At 38.4% G+C, this 15,747-nt stretch overlaps 1 protein-coding gene across 1 annotated transcript in view; it reads left to right on the top strand.

Moving 5' to 3' along the window:
- CPEB4 (cytoplasmic polyadenylation element binding protein 4) overlaps window positions 1–14,125 on the top strand; it is a 37,870-nt gene extending 23,745 nt beyond the window's left edge. The window contains exons 3-11 of the mRNA XM_010015913.1: window positions 639–653; window positions 2,577–2,586; window positions 4,410–4,433; window positions 6,488–6,661; window positions 8,073–8,162; window positions 8,797–8,915; window positions 9,809–9,923; window positions 10,133–10,314; window positions 13,664–14,125. Coding sequence (XP_010014215.1) covers window positions 639–653; window positions 2,577–2,586; window positions 4,410–4,433; window positions 6,488–6,661; window positions 8,073–8,162; window positions 8,797–8,915; window positions 9,809–9,923; window positions 10,133–10,314; window positions 13,664–13,891 — 957 coding nt within the window. The 3' untranslated portion in view covers window positions 13,892–14,125. The remainder of the gene's footprint in view (window positions 1–638; window positions 654–2,576; window positions 2,587–4,409; window positions 4,434–6,487; window positions 6,662–8,072; window positions 8,163–8,796; window positions 8,916–9,808; window positions 9,924–10,132; window positions 10,315–13,663) is intronic.
- Window positions 14,126–15,747: the final 1,622 nt, after the last annotated feature.

Raw genomic sequence — 15,747 nt, forward strand, 5'->3', positions numbered from 1 at the left:
GATGTATATATAGAGGTGTTTAATTTTTGTAAGATTATTTTAGATTAAGAAAATACTATTTGAATGTTTTACATTTTGACCAATTTATTCTACATTGGCAGAATTTATCCTGGATCAGGTATCACGAGTCTACCACTCTGCCATGCAGTGACTGTTGTTCCACAGTCACTGTATCATGTGCTGGGGATAATTTGGCAGAAATGAGATTATGGGCTTGAACTGGGCAAAAGTTTTGCACACATGGATGTGTCTTATTTCAGCAATCATGGAACTGTAGCCTGATCCTTCTGTCCTCAATATTTTAGAACTAAAATCAAGGAGCGCATAAAATACTACTTTTTTGCCTGTCATGCAATATTTTATGACGCTATATTGCTTTCCTGTGGAAAATGTCATCTAAGACTTAAGCTTTACGGCTCTATTAAATAGGAAGAAATACTTTTGTGTATAATACATATAGGTAGATATGATTTCTGTGTTGTAATTTGAGAAAGTATATATGTACTCCTCTGAAAGTACCTGCCTTGGTCTCTGAATTGCTCCCTCATGCACAGATCTAATTTAAGCAAAGGTAGGTTTAATTATAGATGTTCTTTATAATTTTCAGTATTCTGCTTTTGGTTTGGTTCAGGATACAGTCTGATTCTTCACTAGTGATGACCTTACAGGACTTCTTGTGAAATGTACTGTTACCTGTGGTAGAAACATCTGGTCCATGCATTCCATTTGCAAGGCATTGTGAAACATGAGGTGATGATAAAATCTAACTCTTGAGTTACAATCAACCCTACCTGCCCTCAGGGAATAGCAGGGGGGGAAAAGGTAATATATTAATGGCTTTGTGCACAGCATCGTCAATCTTACTACAGTTGCAAAATATGATTTAGTGTAGAATAATTTACAAATAAGGCTTTGCTGTTGGAATGGCAAAACCAGATTGTACTTCAGTTACTTTTCTGTAATTTAAAAATAAAGCTCATGAAAGCATACATGTTTTCTATAATAGATGCAGGGATATTTAGCTCACATTTAGAAATAACCCTGTGAAACTTTGGTACTTCTCCTTCTCCAGAAGTTAAGTCCTAAGTGAAACAGAAGACAGACCAGCACCGAATTACATCCTGTCTTGTGTTTATGAGAAGAAAATGACTAGCAGAGTAAACAGTTTCTGTGTTTGTGTACTGATTGTGTTTACCTTTCAACATAAGAAACTGGCTACTGTGGAACTCACTGATGAAGCTGGTTTGGTTTGGTCTTTGAAAGGAAATAAATGAGAGTATATTCATGGTAAAAGACGACAGTGTGTTACTATCTTTGCCTCTGTGTCAAGGTAAAGGCCAAAATCCCTGTCTTGAGGAGCTCTTGGGAGTAAGGACATGAATTAGGTACAGAACTGGGCAGGTATTACATCAACCTAGGCTTTGTGTGCTGTAAAACAACCATAGCAGGGTAGTGAGAATGAAGGTACAACTGTAGTTTAACTTTGAGCATTCAGTTGGTCTGTCCATTCCAGGGTTCTGTGATCTTTCTATTAATTCTAACTATGTATGCTTGTATAATTCTCCTAAATGTGATGCGGCCTTAGAAAGCTGGGATGATGTTCACAGGAGATACAGATTTTCTGGCTTGCTGGTGCCTTTAAACAGTCTAGTCTTGAGCTGACCTTTTTATGTAAATCTTCCAGTTAATGGCACAAAATACACCTGAAATTGCTGCTACCATCCTGCAGATTGGAAGGTAGCAAGAACAATTAAAGAGCATTTCCAGGACAAGGTTGTTGTAAGTTTAGGGTTTGAGTGATTCAGGACTCCTGCATACATTTTTCCTGCTTCTCCAGCAGAATATCATTGTCATTGGGAACTGTGTGCTTTATAGAATGGCACATGTGATTTACACAATGTGCTGACAGTCTTTTTGATGCTTCCTATAGAGAGAAGAAAGCTCAACACGTTTAATTGGAGGCATGTTAAACACAAAAGATGTGATCTTTTAAAACAGAGAGAGGGAGATGGCCATGAGCCCATTACATGTCTCATATGAAGAGAAGGCACAAGAATTTGAGTGGGCTGCTTATTCACCAAGTTCCTTAAAATGAAAGACAGCAAAAGGAGCAGATTTTTGCAGATCATTGGCTTTCTGTATGGATTTATTTTTTGCCATAGAAACGAGTGGTGCAGGGAGGGCTGAGGTGACAAAATAATTGAAGCAGCTGCTAACAGCATTTTAAATTTCAAACTGATTTTATTGGAAAATATCTCTCCATAGGTTATTAATGAGCAATTGAACCAGTTGCATAAACTCTGTGTTTTTTAGGTTTTGTAACATAATAGTTACCTTAAGACTGCATTTATGTTGCAGCTTATCTAGGGTGCTCCTGTAGCAAAGATGTCTCTTAATATGAAAGTATGAAAGCCGGAGACAGGATTGGTAAATCACAGTTAGCTGTCTTCCTGGCCTGCCAAAAGAACATTCTTTAGTTTCCATGTTGTGTATTACATTGTGTGAAATTAATGGTGTGTGATGAGCTCTGAATTCAATGAGCAGAGAAAGTTTGTATCTGTGCTGTACTGGGGTAGTTTATAAACTGTGGCTTCTGAGAAGTGTTTTGAAATGTCAGATGTTGGTATTTTGTGGGTTAGATGAAGCAAATGCAGAAAAACAAGCAAATTAAGAAGAAAAAAAAAATCTTAGTATTTAGTTCTCAAAACCTCTTCAGTAGTATTTGGCACTGCAAATGCTTCCTAGCTGGTGGCTGAGCTTTTTTTGTCATTTTCCGCACTGGTAAAGGAGAAAAATCCTATTGCCTTGAGTGACACAGGTGGCAAAGCAGCGAGGAGCCTGCTGACCTAAATTGTGGTCACAGATCCGCAGTGGGAACCGTATCTGTGCTGCATGCTTTGTTGCCAAGAATGGGTGTACCAAGTGAAGGCGTTCGTGTGGTTTTGTTAGTAATTTAGAAACCACAAGCAGGATTTTTATGGTTTTGTAGGCAGAGCTGTTTTTGAAAGTGCTTAATGTTTTCTAAAACATGCCTGCAGAGGCTTCTGAGCTTTGTCAGGAATGCAGTGAGATGTGCTGATTGCTTTCCATGAGAAACAAGTTCCTTAAAACTTTTTGCTTTGAGGACTATATGTGCATCTTAAATTTCTAAATCAAAATGACCCCGAAAGAACTATTGTAAAGGCCTTTAGCCTTTAATATTCTCCCATAAAGCCAGTGCATGTGTGAACTCTGAAGAGTATGCTCCAGTCTGAAGACTAGGGTGTTGTTATTTTGTATTCTTGGTGCTAATTGTGTGTATCTCTATCAGCAAAAGATCAGAGAATAAAAGGGATGTACAGATGTTAAATAATCATTAAGCAAATTGGATTGATACAGTTTTTATTTTGAAAGAGGAAATTACTCCTTTGTTGTTGTGGTTTACTAATATTGAAATGCTGAGTTGTCAGTCTCAGTTTTGAATAAGGAAGCAAAATAAAATGCATGATGTGCTCAGAGTTTCTCATAGCACTTGCCAGGAGAACCCAAGTTTTGAAAACAGTTGGCCTGCTTTCAGACACAGATTTTAATGAGATTAAAAGAGAAAGAATGTGCAAGGTTGATTAGAAAGCTTGGACATACTCTGACAATGGGTTCTGGAAGCCAGCAAAGAAAAATGTGGTTTTCAGTGGTAGAACTGATTTGTTTTGGAAAACAAGAAGTCAGAAGCAGTGGATAACTGTTGAATAGTTACAACAAAGTGTACTAAATTAGTATGAGAGAATTTGTACTGTTGTACACAGACTGCAGGAGGGCTGAAAGGCAATTTTGGTGGTCCAGACGTTTTCTCCTTGACTTTTAAGTTTTTTGGCTAATTATTTGCCAGTAATAATTTAACCAGAGATTTTGTGTGTGGTACAAAGCTTTTATAGCAACTTAATTTCAAAGGAGAAATTAAGACAATAGTCCTTCAATTTCCTTGTGTTAGGGCTTTGCCTATGGTTCAGGTGAAGATCAGTGTTAGAGTGTGCTTGAACTTGGCAAGGTAGAGTGTGGTGCTTTGCAGAATGAGCCAGGAGACCTGGTGCATGAGAAAAGATCCATTTACTTACGGTCATACACCCAGCAGAGGGTTAAGGAATAGATTGAAACATAAATGTGCAAATCAGGAACTAAGATTGTTTTTTTAAAAGCCTCTGAGTATACATACATGCTTTGTCATCCACGTGTTTTATCAGTAGCAGAGGTGGTGCAAGGATGGCATGGTATTGTGGGTGGTGGGGAAGGTCAGCTTGTGAACACCATTTTAAATGACCTTAAGTATGAAAAGGCTTAAGAATCACTGAGTTAGTATAAAGGCAATAAAACAAGGTCTTTTGGTCCTTATAACAATGATTGAAAGGCTGTTTTCTTTCTCATTTAACATGCAGCAAGGACATATGGGAGAAGGCGAGGTAACAATATTCCTATTTAATTTTCTAATGTTGACAATGTCTCATGGGAGAAATAACATTAAGTTGTTACTAGAGGGCAAACTCTGAAATTTTAAGATTATAAAGGATCAGTTTCACATACGTTGACATAGTTTGCATGCTATAAATAAACATTTGAACTGAATTAGGTAGTACTCCACAGTAGTACTATTGAGGCTGCAATGATCACAATCCTTACAGTGGACATCATCTATATGATTTGTTACATTGGAGAGGGCTGCGTTGTGTTTGTGTGTATGTTATGACTGTCAATGCTGGAGTTTATTTTGGTTCTTTCGAGTGCTGTTGGTTTTCTTGATGAAGCATAGACTGTAGTGAATATATGTCCTGGCCTACTAGGTTAAAGAACCAGATCCTGCAAGCATGCGTGTTGAATCATCTAACAGCGGTGATAATGCTGATGAACCTGAAAAGGTTGTCTAGGTATGGAGAATTGCTCCCTTCCAACAATACCTGCAGGATTGGGGTCTTAAAGAGATGAAACAAAAGACATGTGCATCAGTTCAGTGGGGGGAAACAAAATGACGTTTAAGTCTATATTATAATATTTTGATCATGGTAGGAATCAGGTTTGCCTCGCTACAGAAATAGGCCTGATTATAGCTGATTTTTATTTGAATTAAAGTTATACAAAGATTGTTGAAATCTCAAACAAAGTGAGCTGACCAAGCCTTCCTTTTTTATTTGCATAAATTCTATGGACTTTATTGGTTTGGGTTTTTTTTATTTCAAGTTGTTAGCTCTTTGATTTTGCAGTTTGGTTTTTGGTTTGGGTTGTTTGTTTTTTTTTGTTGTTTTTTTGTTGGTTTTTTTTTTTTTTCATGGAAAATGTCCGGATATTGGAACAGATCAGATTTTTTGTTTTCTAGATTTTATTTTATTTTTAATCAATTTATTTCAAAGGAAGGAAGCAAGAGCAGGAGAAATTAACCTTACCAATACATTACTGTGGTAGATTGTAATGAATGCTGAAAAAGAAGCATAGTGTGTCACATCATAGGCAAAAGGAAATGTATCCTAAAACTTGTAGCACACATCACTTACTTGCTTACTTTCCCTATATATATTTATTTATTCAAAAAATGCTCCTTAAATGAGAAGTCTATTCAGTTTGTTGTCGAGATACTGAATACTGTAGCTAAAGGGTAAATTCATGGGAGAGATCAGCTTGTGTGCTCTGTTTATGGTATTATTCAGTTGCATTTACAAATAAAATATCTTATTTAAAATATTAGTGAGGAAATGTATGCTGAAGGATTATCATAGGAGACTATTGGGCTGTGAGGGGAAATATGCTTACAACATTTTGGCTTAGAGTGAGTCTATTAACGAAACTCTGTTGTAACATCTAAGTAAACTTGCTTCTAGGAATGACACAATATTGCCTAGTTTTCAGTCTTCATTTGCAGTAAATTACAGTGGATCTTCCTGGTTTTACCAAGTTATTTTTGTTATTAACAAGTGGGTGGTTTATGGTATGTTTTGATATCAAGTAATTTAAATGTGTGATACATTCGGCTGGTATAATTCTTGTTTTCCCATCTGCACGATGAAATTCTATCTACCCATTGTGAGAAGCTGTTCACTGGAAAGTTACATATATGGTTTAAGTTTTAGTGATGTCTGCTGTTGGGAAAGTCCCAGGGGAATAAAATGGCTTATATTCTCTTCTTTCTTACACCTTATTAAAAGAAATCTAATTGGAAACATGAAGTGTTATAGAAAATGGTCAACTTGAGCAACCATTAGAAATACTGTTTTGTTTCAAATCTTCATCAGTTGTAGTGCAGTTATGAAGCAGGTAGCAACCTTTTCTTTGAAATAACGCATTTGAGTTACTGAGGGATACTGAAAACTAGAAGGGTCATGTGAAATTGGGAACATAACTGCTTATTGAAGGGGAGGATTGCAAACAGTTCTACTGCTAATGCAGCAACTTTTAAATATTTAAATAGTGTGTGCTTTGTTCTGTTAGTATGCTTTTTTCCTTTGTTTTTTTTTAACCCCCTCTTCAGGTCAGTCTTCACTGTTTCCAATGGAAGACGGGTTCTTGGATGATGGACGTGGCGATCAGACTCTTCACAGTGGTTTAGGATCACCTCACTGCTTCTCCCATCAGAATGGAGAAAGAGTGGAACGGTATTCCCGTAAAGTCTTTGTTGGGGGACTGCCACCAGATATTGATGAAGGTATGCTGAGAAAAACTTACCCAGAAAAGCTGCTTCTGCCCTCTTGAGAAAACCATGGTGTGAAACCTTTTGTTTTGTAACTCCTGAATGATTGTTTTCCTAACTCTGTGGAAAGGTTTCGATATGTAAATGGATTTCTCATATTATCACCTTCAATCCATGGCAAATATGAGATAATTCAAGCTAGTTTAGCTATTGTTCTGCTGTTGAACAAAATCGTGTTACCACACATTTAACTGACTTCTACAGTATATGGTGCAAATATAAACCATATCACCCGTTGAAACTTACAGCTACGCTGCAATCATTGTATAGGGACTTATAGCCAGTAGTAGGAAAAGTATGGCTAGTAGTTTTATAAAGTTTCTGTGGCACAGTAAATACAGTGGATTGTCAGTTGCTGTTTCATTAGCAATGTCATCAGAGTGTAAGCAAACCAAAAAAGACATGCTTAGCAACACCTTTTCAGATTTCTAACTGAATTTGAGGATGGGGAAAGTCTTCTCAATTGTGTATTAGGAGCCCCCAGCAGCATGCTAGTATAGAAAGCCCTGTAACACCATGAGCAGAATGCAGTTGAACACTGTGCCAGATTAGATGCTGCTCCACAATGTGAAGTTTGTTCTTTTGTTTCATTTTTTTAATGAAAAACGCATGCCCAGAGAACTTCAGCGATGGTTCATGTGTGTTTGTGGAGAAGGAAAAGGGAATACTCACTCAATATCAAGAACAGAACTGCAACTAGAAGACTTGAATGGGACTAGCATATGCAAAGTTATACCAGTAATTGGAGGTGTCAGAGGCAGAACTGAAATGGGTGCAAGAGTTGCTTCTTGATGCAGTAATATGTTCTTGCCATCTCTCCTACAAAATTATGTAACTGTCCTGCAAGTTTACTCTATGTTAGTTTGAGGTCAAGGTCGCCTTGTGTTTGAACATGTGGTACCAGCATGTGATGTGAACAGGCATGGCTGGATCTTGTGATAGTCCATTCTTTCTTTTCCAGTGTTTCTGCAGTTACAAGGCATATTGCTTGTAGCAAATGCTTGCTCACTAGCAAATCAGCAAATTGTCTCTAGACTTCTTGTGGAAGACTGCTTGAAGCTGGGTTTGGCATAGCTGTATAGATAGTGACTCCATTTCTGTGAATTAGTGGGTTATGAGTTGTTATTTATAGTAACTGGTAGAAAGAAAACCTGGATCTTTGACCTGTCATGTTTTCTAATTTTTGTTCTGACTTGTTGTAAAAATGCCCCATCAGCCAGTAAGTGTTGCTGTGAGCTGCCGCACATCTGCTGGTCACAGAATGTTAAATCATAGGATGAAGCTGCCTGAAATCAGTGTTCTTCAAATGTCTTCCATACAATCTATTTTAACTCTAGTTTGTGCCTTTTCCTTTGTCTCTTCACAGATGAGATCACTGCTAGTTTTCGTCGCTTTGGACCTTTGATTGTAGACTGGCCACACAAGGCAGAGAGCAAATCCTATTTTCCTCCTAAAGGTAAATATCTGGTAACCAGTAATACACAAGCAGTTTAGAATCATTTTCCCTGGTAAGACTTCATTTTAGACAAGCTTTTTGTGACAGTGACCCAATGTTTAGGAGAAAAAAAGTTGAATCCTTGGGATTGTTATGAACTGGTGGAATTTAGAATGGTGCTTTGCAGTATTCAGCACCACAAGAATAATTCCTTAACTTATTGCTTATAAGGTTTATACCTTGTCTATGGTTCTTTTTCTCCCCATGTTGTTGTTCATTTTTGTAATAATAGTCAATACTAGTCTTCTTTCAAGGGACTAAACACCCTCCACAGGAGTTGGGAAGGATTTATGCCTTATATTAGCAACCAACCTGGCAGGTTTGTGTCTACAGCTGTGACTTTTGTTCAGTCCATACTGCTGGCTTATCCTTTTCAAAGGAAATTGGGAGAGGTTGTGCTTATCAGCAAGCTTTTCTTCATGTCTCTGCAGAGGACTTGCAGGAGGCTGGGTTGGAAATGTGTGAGGGCACCTTAAAGTTTGTCCCTTACTGTATGGCAGCATGATGACATGGTGCCAAGCATAATTCTGGGTTAAATTATTATCTTATAGGCAAACAGGCAAAAGAAGTTATGTGCTTGTTTTCCTTTTTATAGGATATGCATTTTTGCTCTTCCAAGATGAAAGCTCTGTACAGGCACTGATTGATGCATGTATTGAAGAAGATGGAAAGCTCTACCTTTGTGTTTCCAGCCCCACTATCAAAGACAAACCGGTAGGTAGAATTGTCAGGGCCTGCACAATAATCAGAAATTGTTCTCTTCAAATGCTTTTTTTCCTTTTCTTCTGTCTTCAGAATGCTAATGTTTGAATTCCTTTAAGGTGTCAAATTAAGTCCTCAAAGAGAAGACCAACTTATTTTTAAACTAGACATGATGAAATTTTTTAGTCTAATTACAGTTCATACTTTCGTTAGAAAAAGGGTTGCTAAATTTCAGCATTGCTGATGTAATAAATATATTTCCAGACAAGTATTTTATGCTTATTATTGATTAAAATACAGAATTCATATTGCCTGAGTATTGTATGTAACATGTTTTGACAGAGACAAATCCATCACATGACACTGAACTGTAAATTTTAAGTATGAATGGTTTTGAGGCTGATGCAAGTCTGTTAACAGTTGGAGACCTGCTCTATTCATATAGTTCAAATTTGGCCAGCTGTAGGCAAATAGAAAAGCAGCTAGTTTTGCATAGTAAATAAACACACCACTTTGTGCACTGGAGCCTGTTGCATTGAGATAAGGCTAGTCTAGTGCTTACACTTGGCCAGAACAACGCGAGTAGCGTAGATACGAATGCACCAGTGTGCTTCATACAGCACAGTTCAGTCATGATTAAGAAAATGTGTAAGTAGAGGGCAAGTTGTTTTTTTTTCCCAGAAATTTGGGTAACAAGGAAGTGGTGAAATTCAGTATGATCAAGTGGTCTGTCTTAACAGAGCTTATTACCATTTCATTTTGAGAAATGATTGCTGAACAAGCACAAGACAAGTTTAGAAAGCACAGCCGTTTAAGAGGTTTTCTTTGTAGGATGCTGTTTTAATTTATATTACTGAGATACTTTGAATTGTGAATGGTTAAAAAAAAAGGCTTTTTGTCCATAGGTTCAGATCCGGCCTTGGAACCTTAGTGATAGTGATTTTGTTATGGATGGTTCACAGCCTCTTGACCCACGAAAAACCATTTTTGTTGGTGGTGTTCCTCGGCCTTTACGAGCAGGTACACTGCGTGTTCCGCAGCACTGGGCATGTTGAATATGCAGTCTGATTTGGGGAGCAATGGGGGAAACAAGTTATTTCAGCAAGGGAAGTATTAAGTGTTCTTGACACTTATAGCGGGGGACATGAATACAACTGGACTGTCATTTGGTGCTTTTAGACAAAATTGCCAAGCCTTACACCACTGTTTGATTTTCCTTTCTGGTTTAGTGGAACTTGCGATGATAATGGATCGGCTGTATGGAGGGGTGTGCTATGCTGGAATTGACACAGACCCTGAGCTGAAGTACCCAAAAGGAGCTGGGCGGGTTGCGTTTTCTAATCAACAGAGTTACATAGCTGCTATCAGTGCTCGCTTTGTTCAGCTGCAGCATGGAGAGATAGATAAACGGGTAAGGTCTTCAAGCATGTCCTATTTTTGTTCAGTGCTTTCTCTAGAAATGCTTTTCCATGTAAATGTGTGTCATTGTGAAGACTGTAAATGTTATATCAGATTAATTGCATATTTAGGGCTAGATTGTGCCACTTAGATACAACACAGAATAAAAATGAAGGAGTGGTGCTTCTGGAATGTGGGAGGCAACTGTGAAGCAGACTTGCTCAAATTGCTTAGCATAATGGGAAGCATGTCAGCTGCCTTGCCCTTTTATAAGAATATAGCTCTCATCATATACTCCCGCTGCAAGTATTTGCACTTGTAGTGTTTGTACAATGGGAGGGAGTAAGGTGTCTGCCCAGGATGGAGCGGTTCTTACTCCTGTTCTGCATCTTTTGAGAGAGTAGGCAGAATCTGGCCCCAGTGTTACACATTGTGTGCTGGGTGTTCTTAAGAGCATCATAGCAGTGCATTGTGAACTCGTTAGTGCACAATACAGCCTCGCAGTCATCCTCTGTGGCTTATGTAAAGGCTGTGTCTGGTTATTTTATGCCTTCATTATCATAAATTAAAGGAATCTGCCAAATGGATCTGCGGCTTGCTTGCCTCTGCATTCGTCATCTATATAAAATGTGACTTTGCCAACTACAGTGATCTTCAGGCCACAGTTAGGAGAAAGTCAGATCCTTAAATCTACTGTTCTCATTCATGCTTTGTCTCTGGATTTTTCTTCCACGACTGTCATTATTGATCTTAATTTTGTGATTACTACAGAGGAAAAAACCCAAACCTGACTGATGATTATTTCACTTCTGCTTTGGCTATAAAGCTTGGGTAGAAGAATTGTAACAACAATTTGACTGTGGGCTTGCGAATTGGAATGTCTTTGTTCTAATCTTGGCTCTGAAATAAGTTCTGTACAGCTTTGAACAAATAATTTGGGCCGCCCTTGTGCAACTTCTGCTTGCATAAGCAGACACTTGGGTGAATAGGTCCATTGAAGCTGGTGGAACTACAAATTTGAGTAAGTACTTGTGAACTCTAGCAAGATTTTGCAATCTATTTCCCCTTCCTTCTCTCCTCCCGAGTCATTTCCTCATTTTGAGTGAAGTTCAGAAGAAATACGGGGAGGTAATTGCTTAGAAGATACATTGGAGGAGGGGTTGGGTGCATGAGGGACATAAAAGTACAACAGTGGCAATACTACTTTTTATTAATAAGGTACTATTAATCATATTTCTAACAAAGTTTTTCTGTAAAAATAAAACCAAAAGTAGTAACAAGAAGGGGTTTCCTGTACAATTAGGCGGGGGGAGGTGCTGCTGAAGACTGTGCCCTGCAAAGAGATAATGCAACTTAAATGCTGGGTGCCCTGCAGCACGCAGCACTGCAGAGCTGATGAGTGCTGCCACCCTAAGCGTGCCTGATGAAGTTGCTGTAGTTTAAGCTTTTCCTCTGTAGCTGGGAAATCTTGCTGTAACTACCACAAGTAACAGTTGCAGGCTGTATTTGGCACTTGCACTTCAGCACACACTGAATAAATGTGCTGACGACTCTGACTAATATCTTGCACAAAACCCAGTGCTGCAGTAACAGGCTAAAGCAAGCAGAGGTATAATTACCTGTGCTGTAGTTCAGCCTGTGAATGTGTCTGAGTAAACATAATACAGCAGCAGAATTGCCACATTAAGGAGCCCTACATAGCATCTTTATAGGTTCTTCTCTTAGCACTTGTAGAAGACAACACTCATCAATAAATACCCAGCCTTAAACTACATAGAAAACTAGGTGATGAAAGGAGAATGTGGTGTTAGGAATATATGTCTGCCTCTGCTCTTTCACAAATTCATTCCTCCTAGTTGGCATGGAGGAGGGTGTTTGAGAAACAACTCTAGCGGTGGAAGAGGAGAAAAACTGGTTTAAAAAGGCTGCTGTACTGTCTCCAGGTAGTTTATATGTATTGTGAGCATAAATGGCATCAAACTACTCCAGTGCTGTGGCTGAACTGTGATAAAATTGGGTAAGTTTAGAATCACAGGAAACCTGTGAGTGTCCTTAGTTGAATGAGCTGTCCTGACATACTTCTGAGGCTGTGAGATACAGAAAGGAGCATCCCAAAGCCTGATGCAGAGATAACAGGTTGAACAGTGAAGACATAACTTGCAGTCTGTGTATTTGGAAATGTTTGTGAAAACATCTAATTAAATGAGCTTTAGAGAAGGCTCATAAACATTTCTAGAAGAGGAACTCGTACCTGTATTTCTTAGCTTGAGGCTTCGTATTGTGCTTCTGATATGTCACACTTTTGCAGTTCTGTGGAGCTAGGGAATGGAGGTGATGACTGGTTTTGAGGTGAATCTGAGCCTTTAGGGGGTAGCAGTGCTGCAGTTGTGATTTAAACATGTAGGCATGTCTAAACGAGCTGTGCTGTAGCCAGCTTGGATACAGCAAGCAGGAAGCTTTGCTTTAAAGCTGTCACAGAGAAAGCACTCTGGAGTGCTGTGAGCAGGGGTTGTAGCCCACAGTGTAGCAGGCTTGGTTTTGGTATGCAAATGGCTATATTAAAAGCTAGTATCCTGCAGATGTTGCAGTGTAGATGTATGGTTGGAGCACCAGCTGGTAAGTTCCTGTGAGTCATGATCAGTTAAGAGCTTGATAAAATTTTTCTTCTCCTTTCTTGTCTGCTGTACTGAATTACTGCTCATCATCTGGCCATTACTGCCAGCAGCGTAGGTGGGCATCGGTCCCCTGTTCAGCTGCTCATTTGATCCCAACAAGATTAGGTGGGTTTCCTTTCACTGAGAAGACTAAGCCACATAAAAAGAAAGCATAAATGTGCTGTTTATGAAGATAATAAATGACTTCTTTTTTTTTTTTTAAAGATGGAAAATCAGGGATTGAAATTTGCAGACCACATGCATATTTAATCTGCAGTTGGTGTTGGGTAAACAGTTTACATTCCTACCTGAAAGGGTAGGAGCTTAACTGCACATCACCATACTTGCAAATAAATGCCCAGGGATTTGATGTGAGTCTGTTTATCAGTTCTGTAATAATAGGTTGATTGATCCTTTCTATATATCAGTGGCAGCATGGTGGTCAGCAGTGGTTTCTGTTTTGTTTTTTGTTTTAAGGATCAAGGAGGATGGTGGGTGCAGGTTGTTCTCAAGTGCCTGTAGTTCTGGTTGGTTAATGGTGATGATCATGTGTAATGAGAGTGTGATGTGTAATGAGAGTGTGATGTGTCCTCCTACAGAACTGTGATCACAGTCCTGCTAGAACACAGACAGTAAATAGTGTGGAATTGTCATTATCTGCATTGTTATTAAGAATTGTAAACTTTTCTTCTCATTTTCTGAATACAGGTGGAAGTTAAGCCATATGTCTTGGATGATCAGCTTTGTGATGAATGTCAGGGGGCCCGTTGCGGTGGAAAATTTGCTCCATTTTTCTGTGCTAACGTTACCTGTCTGCAGTATTACTGTGAATATTGCTGGGCTGCTATCCATTCACGTGCTGGCAGGGAATTCCACAAGCCCCTGGTGAAGGAGGGAGGAGATCGCCCAAGACATATTTCATTCCGCTGGAACTAAATGATCACTGCAGTGCTCATATGCAGGCCTCAAATTAAGTGCACTCTTCTGTTATCCTGATTGTCCCTTCCCCTCCCTACCCTTTCTCTTATTCAAGATAGCATGCCCTTTTGTAGTAGTCTGTAATTTAACAATAGTATAATGAAAGAATGACCTATAATATGGGTATTTTGTAGAATCTTGTCATTGAAAACTGTATTGGGAACTCCTTTTCGTATCGATAACATGTTGCAAGTGAGTTGCATTCTCTTGTCTTTACTACCAAGAGAACACTTAATTTCATGCAACATTTTCTTAGAGGAGAGAAAAATATTAAGAAAAGAGAATTGAAACAATAGAGTATTTTGGTTTTTTAATTAAATTATTGTTAATAAAGAACATAAGAATACTTTTATTAAAATAACCATGTAACAGTAACACTATCAGTCTGTTCTGACACTTTTCCCCCAGGGAAGCCTGTTTTTGCCTCTCTTTTTGTTTCGACTTCGTAGTTTTCCAGCAACAGATGAAGTTTGCATTTACCTACCAACAGAAAAGAGCATGTTTAAAGCAACACAAATGCATGAGCAAAGTTGAAGCAGCATTATAACAATGAATTTTTTTTTCCTTTATTTAATCTGTTAAGGGTTTTGAGGCTAAAACTCTAGCTCAGTGTGTATTTGACTGTGCCTCTGACTACCACCCACATCCAAATTGCTAATGAGATAGGCAGAGCTTACTATATTTTCATCAAAATGATTACATTTTAAGAATTCCTGAATGTAAAAGTTGAGTAAAGTTACTACTGAGGGGGGAGTGCACTTTTTTTTTTCTTTAAGAGAACTCAATTGTCTGGTTACAGCCCTAGAAATCCTACCAAAGCTAGAGTAATGACAACTAGTTAACTGGCATTTCCTCTCCTGAAGGATAAATATATAGATTTTATTTTTGATGGCTATATATAACTCTATATCCTAATATACTAACATTCATCAGGGGCCAGCCTTTGCTCTCCATTTTGACGTGAAAAAGTAGAAAACCTAAAGATACCTCAAGGATATCACTGATTTTTACCGAAGTTTTGATATTCCATTGTGTCACACAAATTAAAATTGGCTGCTTATTTGCTTCCCATCTTGGATGTAAAGTTAGTTTCAAATACCCTCTAGCTTAGTTGTAACAGAAGGCATGAACCTAAGTAGTTTCCAAGTCTTGTTTTGCACTATTTTCTGAATTTGTGCATGAAATGGTGCAAGTGTGCATATGCCTTTCTTACTCTTCCTGTAGAAAGAATCCTAACTGAGATTCCACCTCTTCAGAACTTAATATGGAGAAATAAAGAAACACAGGTATTTGAAGTGCCAACATTGCTAAGTTAATGCCTGCTTTATTATAAATAAGTTCTACCTTGAGAAGCATTAACACAGTACATGTTAATTGAATGGTCAAGAGTGGGTGCAGGGGTTTAGTTTGAAATAGTTGAATGAAGGAGTAGTTCTGAAAATTTATTTTTTATTCCTTTTGAACTAATGCCCTGGCCAACTTCTCAAATGATTATTTAGCAGTGTGCAAACAAACACATTCGGTGGCAATCTTCTGAAGTGCCCAAGTGGCACGGTACCATCTTAGAATCTCTCAAACCAAAGACTTGCCTCAGCACTGCTCGGAAAACATCTGCTCACTTAAAAGCCTTCGTCGGCCCCCCTCATCCCCTTCCCCCAGCCCAGATTATCTTTATGAGAAGCAGTTTTTATTTTCAATACAGGCTTTAATGAACTGTACCTTACCAAGTTCCAAAGGTCAAAATGGAGACATTTGCTGTCTACTAGTCAAGTATAGAAAGGGAGCTGCTTTTAATGAAATCCCTGAAAATATTG

This window comes from Nestor notabilis, unplaced genomic scaffold, assembly GCF_000696875.1.
Source record: "Nestor notabilis isolate BGI_N333 unplaced genomic scaffold, ASM69687v1 scaffold14140, whole genome shotgun sequence".
In the NCBI taxonomy this organism is placed as follows: Eukaryota; Metazoa; Chordata; class Aves; order Psittaciformes; family Psittacidae; genus Nestor; species Nestor notabilis.